Source organism: Vidua macroura, chromosome 9, assembly GCF_024509145.1.
Source record: "Vidua macroura isolate BioBank_ID:100142 chromosome 9, ASM2450914v1, whole genome shotgun sequence".
Lineage (NCBI taxonomy): Eukaryota > Metazoa > Chordata > Aves > Passeriformes > Viduidae > Vidua > Vidua macroura.
The window spans coordinates 31,485,725-31,509,197 of record NC_071579.1 but is presented as its reverse complement, the minus strand read 5'-3'; the positions used below and the strand labels follow the sequence as shown (position 1 = coordinate 31,509,197).

At 47.8% G+C, this 23,473-nt stretch overlaps 3 protein-coding genes across 3 annotated transcripts in view; 1 reads left to right on the top strand and 2 right to left on the bottom strand.

Moving 5' to 3' along the window:
* PDE4B (phosphodiesterase 4B) overlaps window positions 1–19,531 on the bottom strand; it is a 180,761-nt gene extending 161,230 nt beyond the window's left edge. Inside the window, exon 1 of the mRNA XM_053985728.1 lies at window positions 19,438–19,531. The gene's annotated coding sequence lies outside the window, so the exon portion shown is untranslated. The remainder of the gene's footprint in view (window positions 1–19,437) is intronic.
* LOC128811854 (uncharacterized) lies at window positions 18,991–20,853 on the top strand. The gene is made up of 4 exons (XM_053985794.1): window positions 18,991–18,996; window positions 19,390–19,993; window positions 20,102–20,203; window positions 20,695–20,853. The coding sequence occupies exons 1-4, from the start codon at window positions 18,991–18,993 to the stop codon at window positions 20,715–20,717; spliced, it is 735 nt and encodes a 244-aa protein (XP_053841769.1). The 3' UTR covers window positions 20,718–20,853.
* Window positions 20,854–22,607: 1,754 nt separating this feature from the next.
* Window positions 22,608–23,473, bottom strand: part of LEPR (leptin receptor) — a 39,144-nt gene continuing 38,278 nt past the window's right edge. The window contains exon 20 of the transcript XR_008438484.1: window positions 22,608–23,445. The gene's annotated coding sequence lies outside the window, so the exon portion shown is untranslated. The remainder of the gene's footprint in view (window positions 23,446–23,473) is intronic.

The window sequence follows — 23,473 nt, the reverse complement described above, 5'->3', positions numbered from 1 at the left end:
GGTTTAGGGTTAGGATTAGGGGTGGGGTTGGGGTTAGTGTAAGGGCAGGACCTGCAGAAACCTCAGGGTGGGTTTAGGGTTAGGATTAGGGGTAGGTTTGGGGTTAGTGTAAGGGCAGGACCTGCAGAACCCTCAGAGAGGGTTTAGGGTTAGGATTAGGGGTGGGGTTGGCGTTAGTGTAAGGGCAGGACCTGCAGAACCTCAGGGTGGGTTTAGGGTTAGGACTGGAGTTAGGGTTAAGATTAAGGTTAGGGCATGACCTGTACATGCCCAGGTTGGGTTATACCCCAGAGAACTGGAAGGATTGTTAAAAACCCAAAATGTGGAAAAATCCCATCTCCACAGAGCTCAGCTGGCTCCTCATCCACAGCACATCCAGGAGTGAGGAAACTGCAGGAATTATGGGATGCCACCTTGGGAGGAGCCCCCAGGATCTCCTGCTCCAGCCCTCCTCGGCTGCTCCCTCTGCAGCTGAACCTCTCCACGCTGGGCACCCTCTGCTCCCCGGGGGAAATGATTCCAAATGTCCCTTTTATCCATTGTGGAAAATCCCCTCCAACAGCCTTTGCCCTTTGAGCAGCACAAACGTTGTGCTCAAGCAGCAGAACCCAATTCCAGATTAAGTGGAACGATTTTATCCATCTTCAACAATGAGGAGAAATTAAAAGCCCTGTTATTTAAAGGATGAAATGATAAATCCCCAGATATCAATGTTAAATATGGCCACGACATGCACAGATAGGGATAACATGGAATGACTGCTCACTGCCAGGAAAAATAAAAATTCCTTTATATGTAGACAAAATTCATGGGAAAACCAAAAGGAAGCAGTAGAATGAAGCAGATTTGTGTTTAATAAAGTCCCATTTGGGCTTAACAAAGCCCAGTTTGGGGTGTTTGTCACTGCCCTGGTCTGCAGGGACTGGGATCCCAACACAAACTGGAGCTGCTTCCTGAAAATGTGCAAGTTCACAAGGAAAAACAAAATAAAGAAACACCCACATAAATAAATATCCAGAGAAACTCCTGAGAATCATGGAACCATCAAGGCCAGGAAAAAACCTTTAAGATCATCAATTCCAACCAACACCACCTCCACATTCTCCAGTAAACCTCAATCCACATATTCTTTGGAAAAAAAAAAAAATCCAAAGGAATGAGAGTTTAAGAATATTTCCCAAATTTTGCTGAACTCCAGGACCAGGCTGGACAGCAGGAAATGGGACATGGAGGGATGGGCCAGGCTGACTGGAAGATCATTTCTGTGAAAATCTGACCCCTCTCACACCACAGCTTTAGAAGTATTTATTGATTTTTCAAAGTTAATTTAAGCAGAATACGGATAATGATAAGATCCAGCTTCTGCTCTGTGGGAATTGCAGTTCTGAGGCCTGAAGAAAACCCAACACTTCCTTTAGTCATGACTAAATTCCCATTAAAATCTGACTCATTCTTTCCTGTGCCTTCCCAGAAAAATCTGACACCTGGGATGAACATTTAAGGCGAGAATAAACCAGAGGAAAACATTCCAAAGAGGCTTCCTGGGAATTTTTTTCCTCACAAACACTTTCTCATTGATGCAGATTTTATTACAGTTCCAGTACCCAAATCCTCAAAAAAAAACCCTGTATCCCAGAGGATTCTTTGGGTCTGGGATCAGGGAATGCTGAACAGCAGCAAAGCTTTGCTCTTGTAAATAAATTGTGAAGAAAAATCAGTGCTGCAGTTGGGTCTGATCCATTTTCCTGGAATATATCCCAAGTGGAATATGAATTTTCTTTTTACACCAAGCTTCCACCTGAAGATTTTTGTGTTCCCTGACCACGTGTTTCAAAACTGGTGGGAAAACACTCCAGCAATTCCAGAGGGATCCAGCCAGGGTGTGAATGAAAGGGTTCCCAAGAAGCAGCTGACAGTGAGGATAAAATCCTATGGATGCTTTTCCTGATTTTCCTACACACTGGTTACAAAAGAGCTGCCCAGCTCATCCAGTGTGAAATCCATTGTTTACAGCAATTCCTAAAACCCATCCTCACGTGCAGGTTTGGGAGGGTTTGGAATATGAGACCCACGTTCCATCCTGTGTTTTCCCACACATTTGGGCTTCTCCATGGGCAGGGTTAAATCTCCAGGGGATGTGAGGAGCAGATTGATCCCCTCAGCCCTAAAGATCTCCCTGTCCCACAAACACAGCCAAGGCTGGCTCCCAATCCCATTTCCCCACTCCCTGGATGAACAGCAGTTTTGGGAAGCAGAGCTGTTGATCCAGCTCCTCTCAGCCTCCAAATCCAGTTCCTCCCACTTTTCTGGGAGGCAGGACACAAACAGAGAGTGAAACCCCAAACAAATCCCCGTGAAACCCCGATAACAGCACATCCTGCAGCCCCACACCTGCTTCTTCCTCACTTCCACCACAGCACTGGAGCAGGATTTTTCCTCCCAACAAAATGCTGGTCCCGAAAATGCTCAGAGATAATAAACCCCAGGCACACTGAATTGTGAATTACTGCAGAAGCTTTTCTAAGGAAAGGGATGAAGGAGATCATCTGATCCCACAGGGAATTACATCACTTGGGAGCTGGGATTCAAATGGATTCTCCTTAAAATCCAAGAGAACTTCACAGGGAGAGGCACTGACTCAGACAGGGTGACAGCCACCAAAAAAAAAGTGACAATCTCAGGTCTGGCTCTCGCAGGAGGAACAGATGGGCTCCTGCTTCACACAAAATCATGGAGTGCTGAAGGGAGATTTAAATTCATCCCATTCCACCCCATCCTGGGCAGGGACACCTCCCACTGTCCCAGGCTGCTCCAACCTGGCCTGGGACACTGCCAGGGATCCAGGGGCAGCATCAGCTTCTCTGGGCAATGAGGAAGGAGGGAAAGGCTGGAACACTTCCAGACAGAGACACTCCAACACCTCCCTGGGCAACTTATTCCAGTGCCTCAGCACCCTTCCAGGGAAAATTTGTTTTCCAACATCCAAGCTGAACTTCCTGTGGGGCCGTTCCCTCTCCTGCTGTCTCTATCCCTGTTCCCTGGGAGCAAATCCCAAACCCCTCCTGTCAGGAGCTGTGCAGAGCCACAAGAGCCCCCTGAGCCTCCTTTTCTCCAGGCTGAGCCCCTTCCCAGCTCCCTCAGGGATTCTCCAGCCCCTTCCCAGCTCCCTCAGCCCCTCCTGGGGCTCCAGACCCTCCCCAGCTCCCTCAGCTGCTCCAGCCCTCCTTGGACACATCCCTAAGAATCTCCCCTCTTTATTACTTATTTGCTGAGGAAAATGTTGTTCTTTTCTGTGACCTTTTCCCATTTCTTGTGAGCAGCAACAGCTCAAGTGCTCTGCAGAGCTTCTGGCAGCTCCGAGAAATTCCCTCCTCCTCAGAAAACCCAAGCTGTTCTCATTCCCAGCAATAGCTGGGAAGATTTCACAGAGCTCTGTAAAACATAAGCAAGGGCACCTATTAGCACTAATGGCTGGAACTTGGGAAGAGTGATTCAGAAAAGAGGGATTTCATGGAATCATGGAATGGTTTAGGTTGAGAGGAACCTTAGAGCTCATCCAGCTCTACCTCCTGCCATGGAGCACCCTCCTCTCTCCCAGGTGGCTCCAAGCCCCAGTGTCCAGCCTGGCCTTGGACACTTCCAGGGATCCAGGAGCAGCCACAGCTGCTCTGGGAATTCCATCCCAGCCTCTCCTCACCCTCCCAGGGGGGAATTCCTTCCCAACATCCCACCTGCCCCTACCTTCTGGGAGCCATTCCCTGTGTCCTGTCCCTCCATCCCTGTCCAAAGTCTCTCTCCAGCTTTCCTGGGGCTCCTTCAGGCCCTGCAAGGCCACACTGAGCTCACCCCAAAGCTTCTCCTCTCCAGATGAACATTCCCAGCTGTGCCAGCCTTTCCTGCCAGCAGAGCTGCTCCATCCCTGGGACCATCCTGGAGAAGCAGAATAAAATCCCATGGATGCACGGGATGAAGCCTGAGTTTCCTACCCAGCGGTTAAAGAACAGCTGCCAGCTCATCCAGTGTGAACTCCACTATTTACAGAAATCCCTAAAACACATCTTCATGCGCAGGCTTGGGATTCCCAGCCTCTGGATTCCTTCCAAGAGCTCCACATCCCTCCTCTGCTGGATTCCATGAGCTGGATTTTCCCTTAGAGCTGCCACAGCCTTTATCTCCTACCACTGCCATTCTCATCCTCATTAGCTTTGCTACCTGAGACCACCAGTATCACCCAGCTGGAGAAGGGATTTTCCCACTTTGGCCTCTCCCAAGGCTCTGGAGAAGGAATTCCTCTGGTTTGGCTTCTCCCAAGGCTCTGGAGAAGGAATTCCTCTGGTTTGGCCTCTCCCAAGGCTCTGGAGAAGGAATTCCTCTGGTTTGGCCTCTCCCAAGGCTCTGGAGAAGGAATTCCTACACTTTGGCCTCTCCCAAGGCTCTGGAGAAGGAATTCCTCTGGTTTGGCTTCTCCCAAGGCTCTGGAGAAGGAATTCCTCTGGTTTGGCCTCTCCCAAGGCTCTGGAGAAGGAATTCCTCTGGTTTGGCTTCTCCCAAGGCTCTGGAGAAGGAATTCCTCTGGTTTGGCCTCTCCCAAGGTTCTGGAGAAGGAATTCCTCTGGTTTGATTTCTCCCAAGGCTCTGGAGAAGGAATTCCTCCACTTTGGCCTCTCCCAAGGCTCTGGAGAAGGAATTCCTCTGGTTTGGCCTCTCCCAAGGCTCTGGAGAAGGAATTCCTCTGGTTTGGCCTCTCCCAAGGCTCTGGAGAAGGAATTCCTCTGGTTTGGCTTCTCCCAAGGCTCTGGAGAAGGAATTCCTCTGGTTTGGCCTCTCCCAAGGCTCTGGAGAAGGAATTCCTCTGGTTTGGCCTCTCCCAAGGTTCTGGAGAAAGGATTTTCCCCCTCTGGCCTCTCCCAGGGCTGCCCTGAGCTTAGTCCTAATTGCCAGGCTGAGTTCAAAACCCAAATTTGCTGGTTTAAGCCATCAGGCATCGGGATAAAGTCACAATTTTATCTCCAGGAATAAATCCAACCAATTTTCTTACTAGAAAAAAAAATGTTAAAGGCAGGATGATCTTTGTAGAGGCTTGAGAAAATTCCAACCAAGTTGGGCATGGCCAAAAAATTACCTTTAAATAATTAATTACTATTAAAACCGTGCCTCAGCTTTAATTAGGAGGTTCCTTCCCAGGGTATCAGCAATAAAGCTGGGAATGCCCCAGTCAGTCTGTCCCAGAAATTCCAGGAATTCCCAGATTTCCTGCAGAGATGACCAGGTTGTCATTTCTCTTCATTTCTTTCAGTTAAAAAAAAAAAAAAAAAAAATCCATATTTTGCTGTCCTTAGGCCTGAGGTGCTCTGTGGAATTCCCATGAAACACAATTCTCAATTTTTCACCATTTTCTGGTGATATTTTCACGGATTTCTTTTCCTGGAATTTTCACTAGCCCATTTTTCATAGGAAACTTCCAGAAAATATTCACAGCTTGAGCAGAAAAAAAATTTCTATTTTCCTGATTATGTCTGGGATTTTTAATCTTTCTAAAAAGCTCATCTCCTATTGTGCAAAAATGGAGTGAAATTAAAAATCAGCTCTGACAGCTCCAAAGGATTCAGTTCAAGTGTTCCCCACATCAGGACTTCCAAGGCAATTAAGGGGAAAATGAGGCAGACTATTAAAAGATGCAATTTCTCTCCCTCTTGTTCCTTGAGCAAATTATTTGCAGAGCCTCCCACTCCTCAGGGCAGCTGAGCAGCTCTCAGAGTCAGAACCATTATTATTATTGTTGTTGTTATCACAATTATTACAATTTTTATCATTATCATGATTTATTTTATTTTATTTTATTTTATTTTATTTTATTTTATTTTATCACGTATTTATTTTATTTTATCATTATCACAATTGATCACTATCACGATTACTATTATTATTATTATTATTATTATTATTATTATTATTATTATTATTATATCAACTTTAAAACACACCAAACCCCAGAAAATTCAGCCAGGCAGATTTCCCTCCTGTAGATTTTTTGGCTGATTTTTTCCTAAATTCCACTTGATGCTCCCCCTGTGTTTTTATTGTCACCCCTAAGCTTTGCTGAGCCTCCAGAAAACAGGAATGCTGCAGATCCATGGGGATTATTATGGGATAAACACTGCAGAACTAAAGCAGCCCTTGGCTCCTGTCCCTCATTCACTTCTTCCTCCCCTAAACTCTCCCACAGGTTGAGCTTTAGGACCTTTTGTCCAAAAGAAAAGGTTTTAAAATCCTCAGATCTCCTTCCCCAAGAGTTTTTCTGGGAAAAGCCAAATTGCCTGAAAAGAAGGAATTTTTTCTCTTTTTTAATTTTATTTCAGAGCCGAGCAGCAAATGACCCCAAGAACATTGGGGTCAGAGCTGAGCCTACAAAGAGAACAGCTCGTCTTCAGAAGTCTTGGAAAATAGGGATATTCCAAACCTTGCCCCTTTTTCCTGTTGGAAAACCCACTAAGGATAATGGGGAAAGATCAAATCCAAAATTAGAGCAGCAACTTCATTTTTAGGCTTTTAAATCCACTTTTTCGGGCTTTTCCAAGCTCAAAGCCCCTTGGGAACTCCACAAGAACACCAGAATTCCATGAAGGAATTCCAGACTGAATCTCCAAACAACTCAACCCCAAAATTCCATGTCTACTGAGCCATAAACTGCCCTAAAATTCACTTTTTAAGCCTTTAAACCCCCTTTTTATGGGCTTTCCAAGCTCAACCCCTCGTGGGAACACCGCAAGAACATCAGAATTCCGTCACGGCTGAAACCTCAAAGTCCTTCAACCCAAAATTCCATCTTTGCAGAGCCAAAAATTGCCCCAAATCCCCACTTTTTTAGGCTTTGAAATCCACTTTTTTTAGGAGAACCAAGGGAAAGCTGAGACCTGTAAGGAAGGGGCTTGGAGTAAGTTGGAAAAAATGAGATTTAAGGTCTTTTCCCACCCAAATCATTCCAGGATTCACACCCAGAAAACGGGAGCTGAGGAATGGCAGCAAATCCCCCAAAATTCCCTTTTCCCTTCCCATAATTCACTGTATGCTCAAGGGCTCTCCAGGATGGAGCATCCTGGTTTTCTGTCGGAGAGAATCCTGCTTTTCTCACATCCCAGATTCCCAAACACAGCCATGGAACAGCAGCTAAAACCAATTCCAGGCCCTGAGGACAAACACCTTCCATGGCCAATCAGAACAAACACCTCCAATGAATTATCCGGCTTTTCCGACCACAGGCACGCGCAAAATCCAAATAAAAAGGGGAAATGAGGATTTGTGCCACAAGAAATTCCTGCTGCTGTTTAAATCTGTGCCCTCTCCTTCCCATTCTGGAGCTGAGAAATTGCTTTTTCCTCAATATTCATCCAAAAGTGCAAAGCCTGGCACTGGGAATATTAAACAGGACATGACAGCACCGTGGTCAACTCCAAATCTGATTTATCTCAGGTTTTCTCCCGTGTTAGCAATTTCCAGACTGAAACTTCTGTCTGCCCATGCAATAAAAAAAAAAAAAAAAAAGGAAATTAAGACGAAAGAAAAAGCATTTGGCATGCTGGAAATGCTCCCGTGTTTTCCACCAGCCACTTCCATATTTTATTTCAGATATTTGAAGTGGCATCTTGGACAGCACCAATTTATAACAGGAGATGAAAGGGGGAAAACTTGATTTAGAGGGACATTTCAGTTTTCTTATTCCAGGATTTTTCCTCAGAGCCAAAGCAGATGTTCCTGTTTCCTCAGACTGTGGTTGTTTTCTTTCCTTATGGATCTGGTATTTTGCTTCTTGGGCAAATATTTACATTATTTTCGATGCCAGGCAGAATGATCAGAGTGTTTTTTTTATGAAAAAGTGATTTCGCTCATTCTGCGACTCCCTCCCGAATGAAGCGCTCTGAAGTGAGGTGAAAGTGGCAATTCCAGCATTTCCCCCCAACTTCTCCCAGTAATTTCTTTCCCAGTTATCAAAAACCCCTTTAATTACAAGGAGTGATCCTTGCACTGCCTCTTGCTGAACATTTTGGGAAGTTTTTATCCAATTCCATCACTTCAAAGGCTGCAATTAACCCTGTTTAATAACCCCTGCTCCCAAAATCTCAGCGCTTCCCGCAAGAAATTCTCATTTCCCAAGGATCAGCTCCGGGTCAGGGTCCTTGTGTGACACCATAGAGAAATCTGCCTCTCCTGCTCAAATAATTCCATGCTGAGGTTGCAGAGGGAATTGAAAAAGTGGAAATTCCGAAATATTGGGATGTAGGAGTGTGCCAGGGTGTTCCAAGAGGAATGCCAACCTGGAACCATCCAGCCTCACCAGGAAAATCCCGGTTCTGGGGAACGACAGCACCTGAAAATGGAGACTGCTGCCAGAGGATGGAATTCCCTGGGATATTGGGAAGGAACTCTTGGCTGGGAGAGTGGGGAGAGCCTGGAATAGAATTCCCAGAGCAGCTGTGGCTGCTCCTGGATCCCTGGCAGTGCCCAAGGCCAGGCTGGAGCAGTTTGGGATAGTGGGGATTTGAGGATTTTAAATTTCCCTTCCAACCTAAACCAGTCCTGCATTCTGGGATTTTGGAGGTTGAGGCCTTGAGGCATAATAGAACCATTTCAAGCTAATCCAGGAGATTTTTCCACCCAAACTTGAGGCTACCTGGAAAGAACAATATCCCACTAACACCCAAATATTTTCTTTTTGGGCAACCAGTGCTGCAAATATAAAAACAGAACACAAAAATTCTCCAAGTCACAGGAATGACCCAACTTCTCCACAGGTTTTCCCATTTTATTCTTAGGATGTGTTTTCCTCAGACAAAAAATGCAGATTAAGAGGATGTGCAACTCCCAAATCCTGAAATCCCCACCCAGCTCCCCGAATTCCCAAAGGAGCAACAGGAGGGGAGTTTTAAAAGCTCTCATTTTTTGAGATTGCTTTGCTGGAAAGCTGAAGGGCATTCTTGTATTCCCGGGGAAAAAGAGCAGCAGGATTTACTTGCTACATGGATTATTTGGGGAGATTTTTCCCAACTTTTCCAGGATCACAAGGCACGTGGAGAGAGGAGAGGGATGGGCTGAGCTGGTTTTCCTGCTCAGGTTTGGAAGATCCTTGTCCATGGTCTATTCCAGAGTTTCCTGGGAATGGTGGAGCAGGGAAAGGGAAGCTCCAGCTCTCCCTCTGTGGGCTCCCACATCCCTTCCCCCAGAGCTGAGTCACTTGGATCATAAATTCCAACCTCAACTTCCCAGTTACTATAACAACTTCATGGATTTCTTCTCGTTATTAATTACACTCAGCCCTAATCTGCTGCTCCAGGATCAGGCACTCCAGGAGAGCTTCCCCTCTCCCTTTTCCCTTCTCCCTTCCAAAGGTTTTTCATTCCCAGCTCACTCCCACATTCAGGTGCTCCCCTCATGAATCTGCTTCCACTGCGATAAGGAAATGCTGATATTCCTCCCTTTGAAAACTCAGAATAGAAGGAAATGGTTTTTTTCCTCAAAACAAACAAGATGCCCAAAATAAAACTGCAAAATCTGGGCCCTCAGCTGTTTTCCTGCAGCAAATGTGGAGCACGGAACAGCTTGGAATATAATCCACCCCGGCACGGGGGGAATGAGCCCTCTGGAAGCAAAGCTGGGAGCCAGAGCACAGCAGCAGCTGCAATCTGATTTATTGGGGCTGAATTCACATCTTCAGGGTCTGAACGGGAAACCTCTGCTGCTGGAAAAGGCAGGAAAAGGCAACAAACTCCAGGCCAATCCCAAGGTCCCGAGGTGTTGGAGTGAGCACAATGAGCCCCTTTTCATTTTCCTCTGGATCAGCTCTGGAGTTCGAGAGCTGAAGGGACACCTCTACCCAAGAGAACAGAGTGATTTCCTTTCCTTTCCCCTTTCCTTTCCCCTTTCTCTTTTCCCTTCCCCTTTCCTTTCCTTTCCCCTTCCTCTTTCCCTTCCCCTTTCTCTTTCCTTTCCTTTCCTTTTCCTTTCCTTTCCTTTCCTTTCCTTTCCTTTCCTTTCCTTTCCTTTCCTTTCCTTTCCTTTCCTTTTCCTTTCCTTTCCTTTCCCTTTCCTTTCCTTTTCCTTTCCTTTCCTTTCCTTTCCTTTCTCTTTCCCTTTCCTTTCCTTTCCTTTCCTTTCCTTTCCTTTCCTGTCCTTTCCTTTCCTTTCCTTTCCTTTCCTTCTTCCCTTCCCTTCCCTTCCCCTTCCCTTCCCTTCCCTTCCTTCCCTTCCCTTCCCTTCCCTTCCCTTCCCTTCCCTTCCCTTCCCTTCCCTTCCCCCCTTCCCCCTTCCCTTCCCCTTCCCCTTCCCCTTCCCCTTCCCCTTGCCTTTGCCTTTCCCCTTTCCCCTTTCCCCTTTCCCCCTTTCCCCCTTTCCTTCCTCATCGGGATGGGGAAAATGGAAACATTTTTCTCAGCCTGGAGAGCAGGGAAGGGGAGCAGGGAAAGAGGGCATTTCCTGCTCCATTCCCACAGGGATCCAACAGCACTGACCCCACAGAACCACAGAATTCCAGACTGGTTTAGGTTGGGAAGGACCTTAAATCCCATCCCATCCCACCCCTGCCATGGCAGGGACACCTTTCACTCTCCCAGGCTGCTCCAAGCTCTGTCCAGCCTGGCTTTGGACATTTCCAGGGTTCCAGGGGCAGCCAAAGATTCTCTGGAAAACCCCAACTTTACCCTCAGTAAGGAATTCTTCCCCCATCACCACGTCCCTCCCACCTGAATTCCCTCAGCTTGGGAACAGCCTGTGCCTCCTCCCAAATGACTGCAGGTCTCTGATGGAAGTTTTGGCAGATCCCCAGGGAATTTATAAATGAAAATTCCAATATCACTTGATCCGTTTATTTTTAGGAATGTGTCTCCCGCTCGCCGAAAGAAAAAAGTCCCACTTCAAACAGCAGTCCAAACCTGTGGAAAGCAGTGGGTGCAGTGGAAGCCTGCACTCCGTGCAGCTGGAATGGCTCAGGAGTGAAGCATTCCTGCTCCTTTCCCCCCTGACTGCCCCAGGCTCAGGTGTGGAATGCAGAACTGAACTCCTCTGCAGAGCCATCAAAACACGGGATCATTTGAAGCCCCCAGCCAGATGGAGAACACTCCTTTCCCCTCCTCTGCAGGAAAAGGGAAGAGGATCCGAGCCCAACTGGGAAAGAAGCCCTCTCCAGATATTTTATACTTTAAAAAATCATGGAAATGATGGCTTGATTCTATTTCCAGCATGAAAACCCGCGCTGCTTTAGTCACCAAGTCACAGATAAACACGGGGAACATTTTTGTGCTGCCTTCAATTTTTTCCTTCTCAAATGACAAATTTCCATGAATTTCATCCCTCTGATTAAAGGGCAGTTGTTACACACCTACAAATACCCTTTAAAAACCCATCAGTGCAACCACAATTCCAAAAAAAAAAAAAAAATTAATGGAAGGGTGGATCTGAAATCCAAACCGAAGCAGCTGCAGGATTCCCAGCATCAATCCAGGCTTGCTCCCAAGGGCACAATATCAATAATAAAAACCAAAAATAGCTTTGGTTTCCTGCAGAGTTAAAGAAAATCTGGTTTATCCAACCAAAAATGTAGGAATTGCTGTACTGGTGTTGGATCCATGAGACAGCACAGGATGGACTAAAAAAAGGAATGCTGAAACTCTGATGAGTAAAATGGGAAAAGGAATAGCCAGGAATACTCCAGGAATAGCCAAGACTATCCCAACTTGATCATTCAGTGAATTATGGGAAGGGAAAAGGGAATTCTGGGGGATTGGCTGCCATTCCATGAGAGGATTTGGGGAGATTTCTCCTGCTTGCTCCTGTTTTAGAAACACCCCCAAAAATGCTGCCTCGATTTCTCCAGCAAAATCCATACCAGGAACACCTCAGGTCATGGAAAAAAATCCAATATTTCATCCAGGAAAACTCACTGAAGCTTCTTAAAAGTCAGGAAGAGTCTGCTCAGAGCTAAATCATTATTTTTTAATCATAAAGCTTCTCTGGTTTTTCACAACTCTAAATAAATCCCTTATCCTGTGCTTAGGAAATTCTTCCTGAATTTTCCTACACAGCCCTGACTCGAGGAATTAATTACAATTATTTCACAAGACAAGAGTCTTGCACTAAATATTTTATGCTGAGAGTGGGTGATTAAAAAACAAGGAAAGATTTTAAAAATGTATTTTTCTACTTCCTTTCAGTGCCTGTGACTGGATTGTTTTTCCCCCTTTTTTAAAACTATGGATTTCTGGGAATATGGCTCCAGAAGGAAATGAAGAATGAGGTGAAATAAATGTTTATTTTTATAGTTCTTCTGCCTGACTTCATTTGAACACTGCCTTGTTCTTGCTTTTCTGGGAAAAGGCATGGAAAACTTTCCATTTTTAATGGAAATGATTCATCAGTGACCCACAAGCAGCTAGGAAAAAACCCCACCATGTTCCCGTGGCTCCTGCAGGAATAAGGAAAACGGGAAAACCACGGCCCCAGTTCTGCCCCAGAAGTGGACACACACAAACAACACCTCAAACAATGGAAGAACAGGCAGATATTTAATGGATTCCTCAGGAAAGTGCAGGGAAAGGGGCTTGGAATAGGAATTTTGGGATGAATTCCAGAAAGGAAATGCAGAATTGAGAACTGAACGCAGAGGAAAGAAAGAAGGCAAAGAAAAAGCCACACAAAAGCAACTGAGGAATATTCCCTTCTCCCAGCCTGGGAGGAACCAGTGGGAAAGGGCATCCCAGCAATTATTCTGGATGAACAATAACAGTTATGGCAGGGGAGACACTTTTCCTGGAGTTTGCCATGAGGATTCTCTTTGGGAATTCTCACACCAGAGCCTGCCATGGAATCCTTGGGATCGGTGGGATGCAGGAACCCCAGAGCTGCTCATCCTGCCCTGGAAGCCCCTCCTGGAGAGGCCTCTCCCCAAGGATCATCTAGGACAAGCTCCCTGCTTTCCTCTGAGGATGCCAAAAGATCCACACAGAGCTTTTTCCAGCAGGAAGAGCAGCACCTCTGGAAGGAGCAGGGTTGGGATTCCAAGCTCTCCAAGTAACACTCCTGCTCTGCTCTCCCTGCCCTGTCCCTCATCACTGAGATCCTGGAAAAGGGGATGACAACCTGGGACAAGCTCCCTGTTTTCCTCTGAGGATCCCAAAAGATCCACACAGAGCCTTTTCCAGAGGGAAGAGCAGCACCTCTGGAAGGAGCAGGGGTGGGATTCCAAGCTCTCCAAGTAACACTCCTGCTCTGCTCTCCCTGCCCTGTCCCTCATCACTGAGATCCTGGAAAAGGGGATGACAACCTGGGACAAGCTCCCTGTTTTCCTCTGAGGATCCCAAAAGATCCATACAGAGCCTTTTCCAGAGGGAAGAGCAGCACCTCTGGAAGGAGCAGTGCTGGGAATCCAAGCTCTCCAAGAACACCCCACATCCTGCTCTGCTTTTCCTGCCCTGTCCCTCATCACTGAGGTCCTGGAGAGGCCTCTCTCCAAGGATCACCTGGAACAAACTTCCTGCTCTTCCTGGGATCCCAAAAGATCCACACAGAGTTTTCCAGAGGGAAGAGCAGCACCTCTGGAAGGAGCAGTGCTGGGAATCCAAGCTCTCCAAAGAACATGCCACATCTGCTCTACTCCTGCAGCCCACAGGACAACACAGGAATGCTGTGATATTCCTTGGGTAACCAGCAGGGAAAGCTGAGGGGAAAATCCCAACGGGGAATCCCAGAACCACAGCAGGTTTTAATGGAAAACTGGGTCTGAACTCCAGCTCATCTCCAGTCCAAAGGGGTTTTGCCCACTTGGCTCCAGCCCCCACAACCACCAGCAGCCATTCCCAACTGGAGCATGGAGAATCCTGTGCTGTTCCAGTGACACTTTTCCAACGTTAAATGGGATGTTTTTCCTTCCAGGCAGGAGAGGGTTTAGCCCCAGCACCACAGGCCCCTGGGAGGTGCCTGATCAGTATTCCTGAGCACGCTGGGCATCCCAAGGATCTGCTGTTCCCTGAGCAGAATCCCAGCAAACAGAGCAGCCTGGCCCTGAAGGTTTCCATATGTCTCACACTGATTTTCTCCTCAAGAACTCTCGTGGTGCTGGATCATTTTCTGCTTCTCATTTGAGCTGCTGCTTTCAGAAACGGAGATTCCCGAGGATTCCTCCTTTTGGATTCCTCTCTTCCCCAAGTTCCTGCTCCCACTATTTATAAGCACCCTTGGAAGTGTCCCTGTTGCAAGGAGCTCCTCTCCAGATTTATCCCCCACATTTCCCAAGAGCTCTGGCAATCCTAGATTTTCTGTGCTGTTTATTCCAGTGGGATCCTGTCTGTGCCTTCCTCTAGCAATTGCTGAATTACAAAGGCGTGAATGGGACAAAAATCAATGGCAAGAATTTATTTTTTCCATCTGAGCACAATCCTAATCCTTCCCCAAAGCTCAGGAGGGATTTATCCCTCGGTGCCCATCCTGCAGGCAGCAAATATTCAATCCAGATCCGTGGAAGTGACTCAGAAGCTGAGCTTTGTTTAGCAACAGCAAGGTTAGAGAAGGTTCTCTTCCATCAAGGGAAATTTCTCTCTTTTTTTCTTTACATTTCACATTTTAGGCACCAAAGCTCATTCCTGCACATCAGTGAGAAAACTCCAAGTCTCAGATTCCTTCTAAGCTCCAGGCAGTGCCTTTATTTGCCTTAGCTCCCAGAAGAAACACAATTCCTTGGATGTGCCAGAGGCACATGAGCTCACAGAGGAGCCCAGGCAGAAACAAAACTGAAAAGCTGGTGCTTATTTACCCAAGCAAAGGGTCAACTTCTTGTTTCCAGGTTCAGAACCACTGACATAAGAGCACAGCATCCACAAGAATCCTGAGGAGCAAATCCTCTGGCAGCTCCACTGTGTCAAAAACACCCAGGGATTGTTGTCCCTACAGCAGGCAGAGATTCCCTCTGGGTTTAGGAGAGCTCAGGTGAATTCTCTGGCTTATAAACCCCCTGGCACCAATGTATTCACTGTTCCCTCTCTGCTGTGCTTCCCTGGCTCTCTGGAGTCTCCAAGGCTGGATTGTTTCCTTGGATTTATTTTAGCTGACCTCTTTTTCCCCTCTTCTCTCTTCCCACACCTTCGCTTGCAGCACAGCGAGCTCTGCCCGTTGTTCCACAAGATCTGCCTTGAACGGTGAAAAAAAATCATCATTTTATTGCCCACAGTCCCTGTCCTACTTCCTGCAGGCCGGGAGGGCTTGGATGAGGAAGGGAGCAGCACCTGCAGAAGAGTTTTGTGTGCTCACTGTGGTCCCCTGGTCCCGAGCTGCTCCCCAGCACCCCCTGCACGGGAGGCAAAGCCCGTGCCAGGATCAGCAGCTGCTCCCACCAAATCTGCTGCCAAAATCAGGTCAAACCTGGGGTATTATCCCCCAGCAAATTAATTAGAGAGCAAACGAGGCTGAGTTAACTCTTGAACAGCTCAGTGGAATGCTCTCAACAGCTGCCTGCAAAGGAATATTCCGAATATTCCTCAGAAATGCCATCCCAGTCTGCATCCATCGGAAGAGAGCCCAGCTCTCCCACAGAACACAGAACCAGTGGGGAGGTTTTCCATCCTGAGATATGGGGGCAGAAAAATCTACAAGTTATAGAGGTTTTTTTTCCACAAATCAATTCCCTTCTAGGACACTCCCAGAAATGAGGGGACATTGCTGCCCTCAACTGCTCTGACACAGAGGATCTTGGGGCTCCTGCTGCTTTTCTGTCACCAGGAATTAACCTAATTTATCCACTGAAATACTGGCATTTCCTCACTTCTCCTGCAGCCCACAGGACAACACAGGAATGCTGTGATATTCCTTGGGTAACCAGCAGGGAAAGCTGAGGGGAAAATCCCAACGGGGAATCCTGGAACCACAGCAGGTTTTAATGGAAAACTGGGTCTGAACTCCAGCTCATCTCCAGTCCAAAGGGGTTTTGCCCACTTGGCTCCAGCCCCCACAGTTTAAAGACCATAATTCAGCATTTTTCCAGTGTTCAGGCCTGAAGTTTTATAATTTTATCCCAAATAAGCAATTCTTTTTTGCTCTATGAAATATCTCACTCTATGCAATATCTTTGCTCCACGCTGTCCCAATTCCCAACCTGTATTTTCAGCACCACTGAGGCTGTCCTTAACTTCTCCCAGGCCCTGGATCTGCCTCGGTTCCACTTCATTCCCATCGGCAAAAATACTCACAACCCTCTTTGCTTCCAGAGAGGAGAGAAATTCAGGAAAGAAAATGGATGGAGGAAAGGAAAAAAATCCCACAATCCACACACAAAACCCCCACATGGACAGAGAGAAAAGGGAGAAACAAAGATGAAAAAAAAAAGGGAATTTTCTGGATTTTCCTCCCCTGAGCTCTTCATAAACTAAGTGTATCCTTAAGTGGCCAAACACGAGGAAAAGCCAAACTCAGGGTGCACAAAATGACGTTTTTTAAGCACCTGAATAAGCACGGATTTAACCCAAGCCTCATCCTCTAATCTATTTTCTCATCACTGCCAGCAGTGCCAGATGCTGCAGCAGAAAGTGCAGGAATTCCACTGGAGGCAGACATGGAATAATCTGCTCTCCCAGGAAGGTCCCTCTTATCTCTCAGCCTGGTTCAAAACACAAAGGATAAACCGTTGTATCGTTTCTTTATTGTTTTCTAAAAATCGTCTTTTTCTGTTTGCAAAGTTTCTCAGATTGCTGGAGGCTTCTGTGACTGGCAGGAATTATTTTGCCAAGTTTTGTGCTCCAAGAACACTCTGGCAAACGGACCCTTGGTCTAATTAGACATCTAATGAAAAATTAAGTTAAAAATTAAATTCAAGGGTTTGGATTTTTCAATTTTGCTGCATAACCAAGAGAAAGGTTCTTAATTTACTTTCTCTGTACCATTCATCAAACTAATTTCTAAGATTTTAACCTGAATAATGGATATATCCTTGAATTATTTGGGATATGAAAGGCTCACAGATGAATGGAACACTCAGAGATGTAACAGGAAGCACAGCCAGCCTTTCCCTGCATGTTTTAGCACAACAGGATGGTATCAATTTGTAAAAATTGATTTTAATTTTTTTTTTTTGTAAAAACAAGCTTGAAGCTGACAGCTGTTTTCATAATTAAAGAAATTCTGCTGAAATTCACCTATTCCAGCTCAAGCATCCCCCCGCATCGCCTGAAACCAAAACACTGCAGCAGCAAGGAGCCCAAAGTGAAGCTGAAAAATTATTTACATTCTCTAAACTGAGGGAAAAGGGGAAAAAAAAACCCACAGTGTGAGTAATAACATCAGGTTAAAATCCTTTTCCTTCAAAGCAATATTTCATATAAATATCCACTCATCTGTTTGCAACAGGCAAGTTTAAGGGAGTTTTTTCACCTCATTATTTGTTTCACACCTTCCAATGTTTGTTTTTTATTTTTTTTCCATCTGCCAAGGCTGTATTTATCCCACTGCCATAATTATCCGATTTTATTTGCTGAGGGAACCATATAAAGACTGAAAATTGGAAAGACAGGCACTTAATTGAAAGGAATAAAGGTGTTTCCAAGCACTGTTTTGTCACTATTCTTCCCGAATGTTTAAAACTTCCCCCGTTTCTCCAGGGACAGCTCCACGTGGATCATTCCAAGGAAAGGATGTCTGGATAAAACAAAGCATTCCAATGAAAAGCTGCCATTTTAGGCAGGATTTTCCAGCTCTATCCGTGGCTATCCATTTCAAATATGGAAATTCCAGGGATTTGATTGGAATGACTCTTTAAAGGAGCCCTGTGTTCCCAGAGACGATTACTCAGCTAATCTGGGTTAAGCTTCCTGATGGATAAATCAGGATTTGAATGCTGAATAAGGAGAGGTTTCCATGTGACGTGGGAAGAGCTGGGAAGTAAATACAGGAGCGGTGGAGAAAAAAACCTGAGTATTTGGAAAAAACAACCAAAAAGGCTCAGTATCATCCTTTACGCCAGCTTCACGTTAAAGCATTGCACTAAAAATTATTTCCTGGAATATAAAGTGTCCAAAAATGAGAATAAAGTAGGATACAGCTGGTATCCTACCAGTAGGTACCAGGTAAAGTAGGGACCTGGAGCACCTGAGCAGGCACAAGGAAACATTAAAATAGGTGAGATGACAAGAGAAACAGAGAATTCCAATGAATAATCTGCCGGGAAAAGCACTTGTTGTGCTAACAAGCTCTTATTCCTGATGATTTATAGATCACAGATTTGTTCAGAACCTTTTTAACCAGCAGCTCCCTCTCTGGAGCTGGTAATGAGGGACAATACAAACGAGCATCTCTCTCATAGTGGCCTAAAAAAGTTCCACTGTTCCACTGGATTTATGACCTGCAAATGCAATTATTTGGCTTATTCACTGCTGCTCCTTATGGACACCGGGAGTCCAGAGGGGAAAAACAAAAGGCATTGTATGGATTCTGCTGGAAAGAGTCTCACACGAGAGAGATCCACCAGGAATTCTCTCTTCAGTGGAGGATCTCTTGGGATGTTTCCTGTGGCAACAGATGCAGAGCATCACACAAGACAACTCAGTGCCCTCGTGGCTCCATCCCAGCCCCAGAGATCGCAGCAAACACCTCGCTCCTCAGCAGAATTGATTTAAAACTCACCAACCTCCACCTGAGGAGGGCAAAAAGCTCCTCTTTGTGGAGCCACACCAAGGGAACAAGTCCGAGACCCTCTCTGAACTCGCAGCTCCCACCGGGCTCCAAACTGGGAAAAGGAGGCTCAGGAAAAACAAACTGACTCAAAGCACATGGCAGGGAAATGATGCAGAGGAAATGTCTCCGGCAGAGGAGCACCGGGAGGGCTCATCCCACTCGGAGTGCCGAGGATCCAGGCTGCAGATCGCTGCAGAGCGAGGCTTTTGGGATGGGGCTGGGCTGGCTGGGAAGGGGAACCCGGCAGGGCAGCCCCCATCCCACGGCGCTGGGAAGGCGCAAATCCCGGGAATGCGGGTCTAGGGAACACCATGGCCGGGATAAAATGAGCGATTCCAACCGAAATTCGAGGCGGAAAGAATATATAGGGAGAAGGGAAATAAACATATACATAGAATACCTAGAAGGTGCAGAGGGCGCAGAAATAAAGTAATTTTAAAAAAACAATTAAAGTGTACATCCGCTCTCTGGCAAACCGCAACCCTTGCTTGTTTGGGTTTTTTTTTTTTTTTTTTTCTCTTAAGGCCATGTGATTCCCCACGACAAAACTTAACTGGGGCCACGCAAACACCCCACAAGTGACTCGGTCCCGGGGCTCCATCGGGCACGGAGCGGGACCCACCGGGAGCCCCTGAGGGCAGGGCCGGGCCGGGCCGGGCAGGGTCCCCTCACAGCCCGGGGCCGCCTCAGCCCCGGCCCCGGGCGGCGGCCGCGGCCCCACAGGCGGGCAGCGCTTACCTTCGGCGGCGGCGGCTCCGGGGGGGTTTCCGAAGGTTCTCCTCCGGTTCTCCTCCGGTTCTCCTCCGGTTCTCCTCACGCTCCCCTCACGCTCCCGCCCTCAGCGCTCCATGGCCCCGGCGCTGGCGGCGGAGCGGCGGCCGCGCTTCCCCAGCGCTGCGGAGCGAGCGGGGCCGGCCCCGCGGGGAGCGCCGGCGGCTCGGCTCGCCTCGGCTGCTCGCCTGCCTTCCCTTCGCTCCCCGCTCCTCTCCTTCCCTTCCTTTCCCGCTCCTTCCCTTCGCCTTCCCTTCCTTTGCCTTTCCGCCCCTTCCTTTCCCTCGCCTTCCCCGCCTGCTCCTCTCCGCTCTGCTCCCTCCTTCCCCTTCCCTCAGCGCTCGGCTCCGCTCTCCCCTCCCGGTTCCGTCCGTCCCGCCCCGCTCCGTCCGTCCCTCCCCCGCCGCAGCCCCGGCCCCGGGTCCTCCCCGGCCGGGTTTGGGCCGAGGCGAGCTCCGGGAGCGGCTCTGCAGCAAATCCAGCCAAATTCCAGCCTGGATGGGGCTGGCAGCAGCCGGGGCTAGTGCGTGGCGGGGTGGGATGAGGGGAGCGCTGAGGTCCCTCCCAACCCAAACCGGTCTGGGATTCCGAGGAATCAACCACAAATTCATCGATATCGTCACATCCATAGGGGCAGAGCAGGAGAGAGGAAGCAGCTGGTGGTGGTTGGAGAACTCTCCCTGGGGAATGTTGCCTGGAGCAGAGGACACGCCACACCCGGGGGAAGCCGCAGGTACAAAGCCCGGGCACAGCTGGGCCAGGCTGGGCTGGGATTTTGGGGAGGAATTCTTCCCTGTGAGGGAGGTGAGGCCCTGGCAAACAATTGCTGCTCACCTCGGAGATTTAATGTCGCTTGTCACACCTGTGGGAGCTGCTGCCTGCTCACACCACCCCAAACACCCAGCAGATAAAGGGTGATTCTCTTTATAATGGTTTGTCAGTTCTGTTTCATCGTAAACATGAGATCTTTGGGTGTTTGATGTCCTCATCAAAGGCCAAGTTTCTGGAGTAATAACATGAGGACTTGGCTCACGTGGTAAAAGAGGAATTTTCTGGTCTTCAGGGCTGAGGAGCAGCATTTAAAAAGCTTACAGAACCCACCCCGATGCCCCAAAACCTCAGAGTCCAGCAGGGAAAAATAAAATCTATTCATTATAAAACCTTTTAAATGAAGAGTTAAACTGGTTATTTGTGGATGACACACAGCCCCTTGATTTTTTCCAGCGATTTGTGACTGTAGCCTCTGAAAAGTGAACAGAAGGCTGCTGTGTTGGGATTCTTGCTCAAGTCCCATCCCATGGCCCAATATCCCACAGGCCCACAGGCCAGACCACAGCAGATTTTGATAAACCACTCTTTATGCAATAAAAGAACAATATTGAATGAAAGTTCTGTGCCTTATAATCCTACAGAGGAGAAAAGATTGTCTGTCCAGCTCAGTAAAATTAAGAGATAATAATTAATAGAGAGATTTCTCTAACATACAGGAGTTTCTTTTAAAATATAAAAGTGATTATATCAATCAAATTTCAACATGCCAATACCTTTTACAAAATTTGGGCTGCAGTGAGGAGAGCCAAGGGGAATTTTTGTCCCTCTCTGCTGCCTTGGACACAGATCAAGGAATCTGATCCAGAGTTTGGTGTGCAAAGTTGTTAAACTTGTTAAACTCTGTGAAACTCCACAGAGAAGTCACTTCTGCAATCCTCTCCTGGATTCTAGGTGTAAACCCTGTGGTTTAGGCTCAGGCAAATCTTTGGAATATTTAGGAGTTGTCTCTTATCTGTAAGCGCCGAGCAACACAAACTAGGGCAGGACACAGAATTCCCAAATGGCTGAAAGAAACTCTGCTCTTCCAGACCACAAGGCCAGGGAAATTCAAATCCTGCTCTTGGTCATTCCCATTCCAGGCAGCACATCCAAGCTTTGCAGCTCCCTGGCAACAGCAGAGAGCAGCAATCCTGATCTGGGCAGAGTCACGGATGCAATTCCAGAGGCTGGGAAGAACAGCAGCAGTGCTTCAGCCTGCTGGGAAGGACGGGGCTGTTCCTGTCTGCAGCTGGCAGCAGCAGCTCCCAGGGTTCCTCCTCTCTTCCCTGCCATGCTCCTGGAAGCCTGGATGCTGGGAGGGAATGCTGAGAGCAGGAGGATGAAATGCAGGCGCTCCTCAGAGCTCCTGCTGCGATCGCATCGTGGGCTCGCGTTGCTCTCATCTGCCCCCACTGAGCCTGCCAAGCCAGCTCCAAGAAGTCACTCCTGAGACATTCCAGCGGCCCTGAGCACTCCTGATCCACGCCAGAGTGAATCCTGAGAGCTGCAGCACTCCCTGCCCTGCTGCAGTTACCAAGTGCCCCTCACAGGCACCAATTTTTCACTGCTGAGAAGCTCTGACCATCCCAAAGGACTTCATATCCATAAACCCAGCTGAGATCCTGGCAGCCTTGGGAAAAGGTCACTTCCCAGCGACCAGCCCTGTGCCCTCACTGCCTCTGTCCTTCCCACAGCCTGAGCTCTCAGACACGCAGCAGTCACACACAGCAGCTCTGAGATCAGGTTTGAGGTCATCTGCAAGGTCCTTTTCAACCCACACCCTTCTGTGATTCTGTGAAATCCTGGAGGTTTTTGGTTATCCAGCTTCTCTTCCTGGCCAAACCTCCCCATTCCTGGGAGAGTCCTCAGGGAAGCTGCCCAAAGGCACCTCCGGGAGCATCTCTGTGGCAGCACAAAGGGGATGAAGGAATTCTCCGGGCAGTCAGGAACTGGACAGCTCCCTCAGCAGGAGCAGGCGGGAGGGAGGCACCTCCTCTCTTCCCCATTTTTAGCTGGGATCCCGCTGCCTTCCACACAGGAACTCCCAGGATAATGCACAACGAGGCTGAGGCTGCTCCCTGAAGGGGGACATCCCTTTCTCCATGTTCCTCCCCTGGCAAAGTCCCAAAACCAGGCAGGGGATGAACATTTGTGGGTGAACACCCGTGTTCCAGAGTTCTGCAGTGCCAGGACACAGGGAATGGCTTCCAGAGGGCAGGGATGGATGGGATTTTGGGCAGGAATTGTTCCCTGGCAGGGTGGGCAGGCCCTGGCACAGGGTGCCCAGAGCAGCTGTGGCTGCCCCTGGATCCCTGGCAGTGCCCAAGGCCAGGCTGGATGGGTTTGGAGCAGCCTGGGACAGTGGGAGTGTCCCTGCCATGGCAGAGCTTGGAATTAAATGGGTTTAAGGTCCCTCTCTATCCAATCCATTCCATGTTTTTTTTTTAAATGCCAACACCATGGAGATGATGCACAGGGATCATCTCTTCAGGCAGTAGCTCAGGAGGGTTTTTGGGATTCATTGTTGACACAGAGCTCTCACCAGTCCAGGTGATGCTTTTCCTCATTTCCTTGTGACTTGTGACCATTTCTGTCCCATTGTGGTGCAAGATTCCCACATTCCCAATCCTCCAGCCAAAAGGCTGGCTGGTGATAGGAAGAGTATTCCTGATATTCCTGACCCCTTCCCTAGAGCTGGGCAGTGGAGGGGTGGCCCAGCTTTGTTTCTGGAAACTAAAACTGTCTCAGGATCAAACCTGAGGATGTGGATCCTGTGGGGATTTGTTTTCTCTACTAGAAAAAAAAAAAACTAAAGCAATGTCTGTGGGAGAGAGGCTGGGGGAAAAGTCCAACTTGCTAAAATAGGAAAACTGTTGCACTCATTTCATTTTTTTTTTCTCCTGAGGAGACTGAGAGGGAAAAAAAATAAGCTGGCAGATGTCTGTGGTTGTGTTGAATGCACTCAGATCCTTGGGTGATAAATGTGGCAGGAGAGCTGGAACAGAGCAGGATAAATGGATTCGGTGAGGTCCTGTCAAAGGAAACATTTCCCATTAAAACAGGAAGGGAGCAGCAGGAAATGAAGTTGGAATGAGAATGGCTGATATAAACAGAAGGGGGTCCTGGTTCCTGTGCCCTCCAGCACCCCCAAGGCAGCCTCAGAACCTCCACTGAGACCGTCTGGGGGATTTCC

Excerpts from the sequence above, each read along its gene's own strand:
- LOC128811854 (XM_053985794.1), top strand. Across the intron at positions 19,994-20,101 it reads GCTGGCAGCAGCCGGGGCTA|GGGCAGAGCAGGAGAGAGGA; the intron begins GTGCGTGGCGGG and ends TCACATCCATAG. Across the intron at positions 20,204-20,694 it reads ACACCCGGGGGAAGCCGCAG|CGATTTGTGACTGTAGCCTC; the intron begins GTACAAAGCCCG and ends GATTTTTTCCAG.